Source organism: Limanda limanda, chromosome 18 (assembly GCF_963576545.1).
Source record: "Limanda limanda chromosome 18, fLimLim1.1, whole genome shotgun sequence".
Taxonomy (NCBI): domain Eukaryota; kingdom Metazoa; phylum Chordata; class Actinopteri; order Pleuronectiformes; family Pleuronectidae; genus Limanda; species Limanda limanda.
Window position 1 is genome coordinate 2,433,498 of NC_083653.1, and position 9,775 is coordinate 2,443,272.

The window sequence follows — 9,775 nt, forward strand, 5'->3', positions numbered from 1 at the left end:
TATTTATAAAATTAAAAGTTGATTTCAACAACATAAATAATTGAGTGACCCATTAAACCCTCACACAACAATATGTGGTCCTTAAACCGGAGGAGCCGTTAGTATTGTTCCTTATCTTTCACAGAAACTAAATTGTCTTTATTTTAACATCACAGTTGTAACATCTGTCTTGTGTCTCTTTGTTCCTCCAGAGCTCCCACAGCAGCATGTCTGTAAGGAGGAGGAGGTTCTCACTGACCAGCAGCTCTGTCCCCAGGAGAGGAACTCCAGTCTGGACCAAGAGGAACAAGAACCTCCACAGATTAAAGAGGAACAGGAGGAAATGTGCACCAGTCAGGAGGGAGAGCAGCTCGTACTGAAGCAGGAGACTGAAACCTGCATGTTGACTACTCATGGTGAGGAAAGTGACCACAGAGAACCAGACGGTGAGCACCAGCTCCTCTCTCACAACTCTACTGTAGCTGAGAGCCAAGATCAGAACAGAAGAAAACATGTGGATTCAGGATCAACAGGAAATGAAGAACCAAACCCACAGAAGAGTTTTCATGAAAACAGGAGTCACAGTAGCAATGTGGACAACTCTCCCAAATCAGAGATTAACTCTATTACTCACACAGGTAAAAAGTCTCTCAAATGTGACACTTGCGGAAAAACTTGTGTGTCTAAGTCTAAATTGAAGATTCACCTGAGAACTCACACAGGTGAGAAGCCATTTCAGTGCAAAATATGTCAGAAACGTTTCGTGACAAGTGGTGATTTGAAAGTCCACATGAGATTTCACACTAGTGAGAAGCCATATTCTTGCCAATCATGTGGTAAATGTTTTTCAACTAGTAGTCATTTCAAGGTCCACATGAGGAGTCACACTGGTGAGAAGCCATATTTGTGCAAAATATGTTAGAAAGGTTTTGTAAGGGGTTGTAATTTGAAGGTTCATATGAGAATTCACACTGGTGAGAAGCCATATACTTGCCAAACATGTGGGAAAAGGTTTGGACGTAGTGAAGAGTTGAAAATCCACCTGAGAACTCACACAGTTGTGACGACCCCTGGTCTTCCGGAGCTACAAGTGGAGTGGGCGTCCAGGGAAATCAGAGCACACCGCGACCAGGTGTGGCCTGCCCTTAAAAAGGCCTGGCGGCTCCGTCTCCCGGCCTCTTTTTCACACTGCCTCTGGGACGAGGTGGTCTCTCCCAGAAGCTTCCAGCCGTTTCTGTTTGTCTTGTGGAGACTTGTTTGTTGGCTGTTTGGTTAATAAATATTCTGTTAAACGCAACAGTATCGTCCGGAAACGCTTTTCCTCAAGCGTTTGTGAATGATCGGGTAATGTGTGAGTGTTGTCTGACTTCACACACCAAGTCAGCTGTGCGCCTCGTGTTTTGTGAATGAGCGGCGTAGTTAGGTTGTGGAGGAGATGTTCTGGTAAGTGAACTGACGCTGTTGTGAATTGGCTTGCTTCTGTATTTCTCCGTGTTGCTGCTGTTCTGTCCCGGTTAGGCTGAAGGGCGGACTTCCTTTGGAGTACGCTGGGGGTTCGGTATTGTGGTGTGAAAGTGGTCAGAGCAGTTGTCTCGGGAGCACGTCCGAGGCTGCAGGTGGAGTCGCCAGTTTGGTTGCTTCACCGGGTTTGCGGGATTCAGTGCATAAGTACTCACTACAACTAGCACCTGAAGACTAGGGGAAAGTTTTAGTCAGTTTCTGGTTAGGCAGTCAGCGGGACAGCGCTGCAGTGAGGTGTTGCTTTGTACGGCCTGGGAGTGAGACCGCCAGTGCACACAGTTGTTTGTTCATATGCAGGCAAGTTAGCTGTGTTTTTCAGTCATGGCTACTGTGGATGAGTTTCTGAGTGCTCCGTCAGAGGAGTTATTAAACCACTGTTCGCGTGATCAATTAATTAAAATTGCGGATCATTACAAGATGGATGTCGGAGATAAACGTTTAAAGGAAAATGTCAGGAGTATCCTCCGTGATAATCTGATGGAAATGGGAGTAATTAAGACGGAATTCATGGCCGCTCTTTCTCCAGAACCTGGTGCTGCTGCTCAGTCTGTCTCAAAGGCTGCGTTAACGCTTGAACAGCATAAAGAACTGCTATTGTTACAGCGGGATGTGACTCATGGAGAAATTCAGATCATGGGAGAAACCGGGTAAACAGACTCACATGGAGTTCGCCAGAGAACTAAACATTCATTTCAATCGTTGGTGTTATTCACTGAACGTGGACAGTAATGGCGATTTGTGTAATTTAATTGTTTTAGAGCAATTTAAAAATACGGTACCCTCTCAGATAGCTATGTATTTAAATGAGCGTAAAGTAAAAACCGCGACGGAGGCCGCTGCTCTGGCTGATGAGTACGTACTGACGCACCGCGGGTACGGTGAGTACAGGGCTCCTGATGATGCTGGTTCCCGAGGGGACGAGCGTAACTTCTGCACGGCGGGTAAACGCTGGCAAGAAGCAAAGAGCCCGCTTCATTATAAACCAGAGAGGTCCCTGCTTTTGTGTCTGATGGTCAAGTGTCTTTAGTAGGCAGTAGTGTAAAGGTGCCAGTGAAAATCCTGAGAGATACTGGAGCTTTCAATTCATATATTCTGAGCTCTGTGCTGCCATTTTCTCAGCACACTGACACTGGAGTTTGCATTCTGATGCAGGGAATGGGTTTGACTGTCATCTCTGTTCCTCAGCATAAACTGACACTAGACTCAAGTCTGGTGCAAGGTCATGTGAGCATGGGGGTGCGTCCTTCTTTGCCTTTGGGGGGAGTACAGGTCATCTTAGGAAATGACCTGGCTGGCGGTCGAGTCTGGCCTTATGTTCCAGTGGACACACTCTTCCCGGGTTGGAAATTCTGAGTCCCCAACAACCCCTTCGGTGGTACTTTTTTTTAGATTAGATTAGATTCAACTTTATTGTCATTGCACAGTACAAGTTCATATACAACGAAAGGCAGTTTAGCATCTAACCAGAAGTGCAAAAAATGCAGTAAAAGTGCAGAGTAATGTGCATATTAAAGTGAAAATGTAAATAAATAGATCTGTACAGTAAGAAATATATATGGAATATTGCAGTATTAACAGGAATTGTAAGATATAAGGACGATGAATACACTATGAGCAGGATAAAAATATAAATATATATAAATATGAATACACTATAGGCGGGATATACAGTAGTAAAAACAGTAACAGTCAGTGCAAATGTACAAATGTTTGGAGGAGGGTGTGTGGCAGTCCAAGCCAGGGTGAAGGGGGGGGGAGAGTATAGTCAGTAATGAAGGTGTGTGTGTGTGTGTGGGGGGGGGCTGCTATCGCTGTGGTGCAGAGTTTAGCAGGGTGACAGCCGCAGGGATGAAGCTGTTCTTGAACCTGCTGGTCCGGGAACGGAGGACCCTGTAACGCCTCCCAGAAGGGAGGAGGGCAAACAGTCTGTGGCTGGGGTGAGAGCTGTCCTTGGTGATGCTGCAGGCCCTCCGCAGACATCTCTTCCTCTGGACAGCTTTGATGGTGGGGAGTGAGGAACCAGTGATGCGCTGAGCAGTTTTCACCACCCTCTGCAGTGATTTCCGGTCAGCCACAGAGCAGCTGCCATACCACACTGAGATGCAGTTGGTGAGGATGCTCTTGATGGTGCAGCGGTAGAAATTCACCAGAATCTGAGGAGACAGATGGGCCTTCTTCAGTCTCCTCAGGAAAAAGAGACGCTGGTGTGATTTCTTGACCAGGGTTGAGGTGTTGACGGACCAAGAGAGGTCATCAGAGATGTGGACAACCAGGAACTTGAAGTTGGTGACACGCTCAACCTCCGTCCCATTGATATGGATGGGGGTGTGTGTGCAACCTATCTTCCTGAAGTCCACAATGAGCTCTTCAATTAAGTCTTCTTTGTGTTGAGAGCCAGGTTGTTGTCGGTGCACCACTCTGCCAGGTGCTGGACCTCTTCTCTGTAGGCAGACTCATCGTTGTTGCTGATGAGGCCAATCACCGTTGTATCATCTCCAAACTTTACAATGGTGTTGGAACAATGGACAGGTATGCAGTCGTGGGTGAAGAGGGAGTAGAGGAGAGGACTCAGCACACAGCCCTGTGGCACGCCGGTGTTCAGGATGAGGGTTGAGGAGGTGTGGTTTTCTAACCTTACAGACTGGGGTCTGTTGGATAGGAAGTCCAGTATCCAGTTGCAGAGGGAAGTGTTGATGCCTAGGTCACCGAGTTTCGTGATCAGTTTGGAGGGGATGATGGTGTTGAAAGCTGAACTGAAGTATATGAATAGCATTCTGACATAGGAGTTGTTATTGTCCAGGTGAGAAAGTGCAGAGTGAAGTGCCGTGGAGATGGCGTCCTCTGTGCTCCTGTTCTGGCGGTAGGCGAATTGGAAGGGATCCAGTGTGGGTGGTAAACAGGTTTTGAGGTGAGCCAGGACCATCCTCTCGAAGCACTTCATAATGGTGGGGGTGAGTGCAACAGGGCGGAAGTCGTTGAGGCTCGCTGCAGTGGAGTGTTTTGGCACCGGCACGATGGAGGTGGTTTTAAAGCACGTGGGGACAGCTGCTTGGGCCGTGACAGGTTGAATATGTCAGTCAAGACCTCAGCTAGCTGCCCAGCACAGGCCCTGAGCACGCGTCCGGGGATGCCATCAGGGCCAGCAGCCTTACGTGCATTGGTCCTGCTCAGTGCAGCACACACCAGTGTTAATTTCGTTGACGATAACGAAAAATATTTGTTAACGCCCCTTTTCCCATGACTAAGACGAGACGAAGACGTAACCAAAAATGGATCTTTGAAAATAAAAGTATGACGAAATCTATTTTAATTTTCCGTAGCCGTACGCCACTCCCATCTCCAGACATGCCCAGACATGCCAGGACATCCCCAGAGACATGCAGGTGAAGCCCTAACGAGTAACGACCGATTCAACATTGGAATGATGGCTCAAGCACAACCGAAAGCGTCTGGAAGTGGAAGGAAAAGAAGAATGGATATTTGGACACACTTCAATTATAATGAAATGGAAAAGAAAACCCAATGCACCGTAATAACGGGAGAAAAATTATGCGGTTTTAAAATTTGTGGGAAGAACACTACGAACCTCAAAAGGCACCTGAAAGCCCACCATCCTTCACTTCATGCCACGGTAAGTTCACTACTAACTGTCAATGATAACTTTTAACAGTTCGCCTTGTTTAGGAAAACAGGGGAACATTACTACGCTGTTATTTAAGGAGCACGGGTGGACCCGCCACGCTTTATTCGGGCGCTCTCCGCCCGACCAATTTACAATAAACAAATAATATTTGCTAAGACCGATAATCTTGTCATCGGACGCACCATATATGAAATAAAATATATGTAAACGAAATAAACCCAGATAGTTTGCGTACAATATAGTGTATTGACACAAAACACCATCACCATCATAGGCGGACAAATTAACATAAACACCCTATTTAAAAAAATCCCATCAGTTGGTTATCAGATTGCACAGCAATTCTTATGGAGGATATGTGGTTGATTTAGCTCTAAGGGCAGGTACGCATAGTGGTTGTATTGGGCTATTACATCATTTCAATCTTTAAAATCTAGTCTTGATATTCTCTTATATTTTAATGATAACACTGTTAATTAAGCATTGCTGTAAATTGATTATTTGCATTTTATCAATTGGAATTCAGCTGTAGACATATACTAGTAGATCTGTATATATCCTAGAGACTAAATGTATCCACATTTTTTTTCACCTAGATCCCAGACACAAGACCGGAAAAACAGCAGCCTGATTCAGAGAGGATGGGGACCTCTATTCAAGCTTTCTTCTCCTCACAATTGAAATATAAAGCCGACTCAGCCGAACAACACATTAAAGAAGAGGCGATTTCCCAGTGGATTGGACGCACTGGCCTACCTGCCCGTTCGGTTGAGGAGGAAGATTTTGTCCCAATGATGCAGAGCATGGACAAGAGGTTGACCGTACCCAAAAAAGCAAAGATAACAAATTTAGTTGATAAACTTTACATTGCCGAAAGGGAGAAATTTCAAGACAGAATTTCCACAGCACGCAAAATCACAATTGGGCTTGACATATGGTCAAAAAAAGGGCTCACAGCAGCATTCCTTGCCATTAGTGCATGTTATTATTGCACTCAGCAAAAAAGGGCAAACCACATACTGCTGAGGCTTGAGCAGATCTCCCACCCACACACTGCAGACTGTATTAAAACATGTGTTGACCGATGCACAGAGGACTGGGGAATATCCAAAGAACAAATTCTGACGGTAATAACTGATAACAGGAGCAACATGGTTGCAGCCTTCAAAAATGAAGAGGATGATGAGCCCAGCTCTGACGATGAGGAAGTCCAGAACAGTGATGAGGAATCTGAGGAGTGTGAAGAAGAGCAAAGGTAAATTGTTTTAGTTTGTAGCTGTTTTAGTAGGAGGCTAGATATAATGTCTGTCATTGAGCTATATTTGGTTATTTATCTATGGCGTTATGATGATGTGTGTTAATACATTGCATAGTGTGATTGCATTGTGTTACTCATGGCAATTTAATTTCCCTTGGATGATTAATAAACTGCCTGTCTTCTCTCTATGTTTGTCTGTCTGTCTTATTTAGGTACGGAGCCATAAAGAGGATACCCTGTGTGGTACATACGCTGCAACTCGTGGTGAACTTGATCCACAAGGAGCAAAGTATTAAAAGACTCTTTGACAAAGTAAGAGGACTTGTCAGGCTATTCCGCAAGTCATCTGTAGCAACTGAGCGACTGCTCCAGCTGTGTGGACTTACTCTGGTCAAAGACTGCCTCACTAGATGGTCCAGCTCATACCAGATGATCTCCCGCCTTCTGGAAGTAAAGGACTCAACTGTACAGGTTGCTGATGGGATGGACTGGGACTGTCTCCTGCCCAGTGAGTGGCAGAAGCTGGCTGCTCTCAGAGACCTGCTCCTCCCCTTCGCAGAGCATACCAAGATGCTACAGAGTGACACCATGTCCCTATCCCTGGTGGTGCCTGCCCTCTTGGACCTGAGTGCTCACCTGTCCCAGTTTCCCCAGGGCACTGCCTACAGGGACCTAGCTCACCTGGCAAAAAAAATGAAGGCCAACATAGAGGAGCGCTTCAGCTGCTTCCTTGATCCCAGTGATTCAAAGTTCTCGCCCCTCGCCACTGCTGCATGCTTCCTGGATCCGACTGTTTCACCTGAAACCCTCATTCAAAATGAGGACATGCAAATTCAAGAGCTTCTGAGAAGAGCAGAAGAATACATTGCTCAAACTCTATCACCACAGGAGGAGGAGGAAGAAGAGAGAAGGGAGGCACCAGAGACAGCCCCACCTTCAAAGCGTCCCAGATTTCAATTCCTCTCAAAAGCAAGTACAAGCCGGCCATTAAGACCAAAGCCCTGTGTCCAGCAAGAGCTACAAAAGTTCAAGGAGCAGCTTTCTCAGCCCATACACGAAGAGAGTGCTATTGACTTTTGGGCTGCACAGGGTTCTACTGTGTACCAGACCCTAAAACCATTTGCCTATGACCTTCTGGCAATGCCAGCCTCTCAAGCATTTGCAGAGCGCGTTTTTAGTATAACAGGCGACCTCACTCGTGGTCTGCGAAGTAGAGCAAGGCTCATTTTAGAGAGAAGTACTTTCCTCAAACTGAACAGAGATCAGTAGCCTCATTCTGCTGACTCGAGGTGGGGGGGTTCATGTTGCTGTTGAGACTACCCTATCTGATTGTTAAAGCGTGTGTGTGTTAAGTTGTTACACTGTTCTGTTTATGTCTTGTACACACACATCCATGCACACGTACACCACCAAGCATCGTGCACACACACATACTCACGCACACACACAACTTTCAACATTTTGTGTACGCACACAGTCACTCACAAATATAAACGCTGTTCAAGCGCACAAGCACACGCAATCTCTGTTAAAAGTTTAAGATATGTGTTTTATGATAATATGTGTTATGTTTTATGTCAGAAAATAAATAGACCGACTGTAGACAAAGAAAGACTGTTTTGTTTCTTTTTATTGGAAACGGAGATACAGACATAGAGATTTGCCCATTTATGTGTTAGATAACTCATCCCTTCCTCCTACATACATCACATCCTATAGACCTATGGTAGGAGGGATATCTAATGGACAACTCAGTACTGAAAGTGTAATAGGTTGAAAATGCCATGCATTTAGGATCATTTAAAACAGCAGCCTTCTTACCCTGTCTAAAACAGCCCTCCTCAGATTGACCTGTTTTGAGTCAGCTTCATAACTAGTTTAGTGTCAGAGTTGAGTGTGGATGTTATGTTAAATGAGTGCTGATGACAGTGAAAAGTGTGGGGAAAGTACTTAAATGTATAGTTTAGTGACTCGACGGGCGCCGTCAGCAGGTACACATACTTTTCTTTTGAAGTTTCAATCACTGGTCGGTATCACAAATACTGCGGTTCAGTAATGTAAAAATGTTCGGAAATCTGTTAAAAGTATTTGTAGCCAGCTCTTGGCGTATGTGCACAGGTTAAATGTTATATATTAACAAGCTGTATTTCATCGGCAAAAGCCGGGTCTCGCCATTTTGTGAGAGGCCACTGAGAATTGGGAGTGTGTGCGTGCGTGCGGCGTGTAAGATGGCGATATGTGTGATGGAAGAAAGTGTTAAAAACCGTGTGTATGAGAGATATTCAGGTTGTGTGAATCTGTGTGTAATCAGTGGTGTGTGTATGAGTCAGTGTAGGAATTTATGTCCAGTGAATGTGTTTCAATCTTGTTAATTATTATTTATGTATCTGTCATTTCATGTTGAATTATTTTTTGAGTATAATGTTAATGTGAAGATTTATAAGTTGTGATGAGATATTAAATCTGAGTTTGTTTGAAGCAAGACGTGTTTAACTCGTCTTCTTCTGTAATCCACAGAGTTATTTATCTATTGGTTACACAGGGCTCCCTAGCCTGTGAAACCCTTGCTGCTGGTCCAGATAACCCCTAGGTCTGGTGCCGGTAACATTAGCAGTTAGCTGGAAGACGGTAGTGTGGTCGTGTCTCATGGTAAATATTCCAGTAGTGGACGGAGCAGTGATGTCTTCGGTTCAGTATTTGAGAGAGTTTATCAGCGAGCGACTAACAGCTGCTGCTGAAGAGATATTCACAGTCTTTGAAAAAACCATCGTCCAGTACGAAGAAGAGGTGGATCGTCAGCGCAGACTGCTGGAGAGCGTTTTGAAACCTGAAATAAAGCTGCACAGGATCGGTCAGTAAAACCAGAGTGTGGCTGACGTTGGACTTGTTTCTCTGTGTTTGCTGTGTTTGTAGTCTGGATGGAGAAAACACTGCGTGTTACTTTATTTTGTTGCTCTCGTAATAAAATGGTATTTATAAAATTAAAAGTTGATTTCAACAACATATATGATTGAGTGACACATTAAAATCTCACTCAATATGTGGTGCTAAACCCGGAGGAGCAGTTAGTATTGTTCCTTATCTTTCACAGTAAATGTCAAATCTGAAACTAAATTGTCTTTATTTTAACATCACATTTGTAACCTCTGTCTTGTGTCTCTTTGTTCCTCCAGAGCTCCCACAGCAGCATGTCTGTAAGGAGGAGGAGGTTCTCACTGACCAGCAGCTCTGTCCCCAGGAGAGGAACTCCAGTCTGGACCAAGAGGAACAAGAACCTCCACAGATTAAAGAGGAACAGGAGGAAATGTGCACCAGTCAGGAGGGAGAGCAGCTCGTACTGAAGCAGGAGACTGAAACCTGCATGTTGACTCCTC

At 45.0% G+C, this 9,775-nt stretch overlaps 1 protein-coding gene across 1 annotated transcript; it reads left to right on the forward strand.

Annotated features, from left to right (window-relative positions):
- Positions 1-376: 376 nt before the first annotated feature.
- Positions 377-7,846, forward strand: LOC133024170 (uncharacterized). The gene is made up of 4 exons (XM_061091159.1): positions 377-425; positions 4,821-5,131; positions 5,740-6,398; positions 6,614-7,846. Exons 1-4 carry the CDS (start codon positions 380-382, stop codon positions 7,668-7,670), a joined length of 2,073 nt encoding a protein of 690 aa, XP_060947142.1. The 5' UTR covers positions 377-379; the 3' UTR covers positions 7,671-7,846.
- Positions 7,847-9,775: the final 1,929 nt, after the last annotated feature.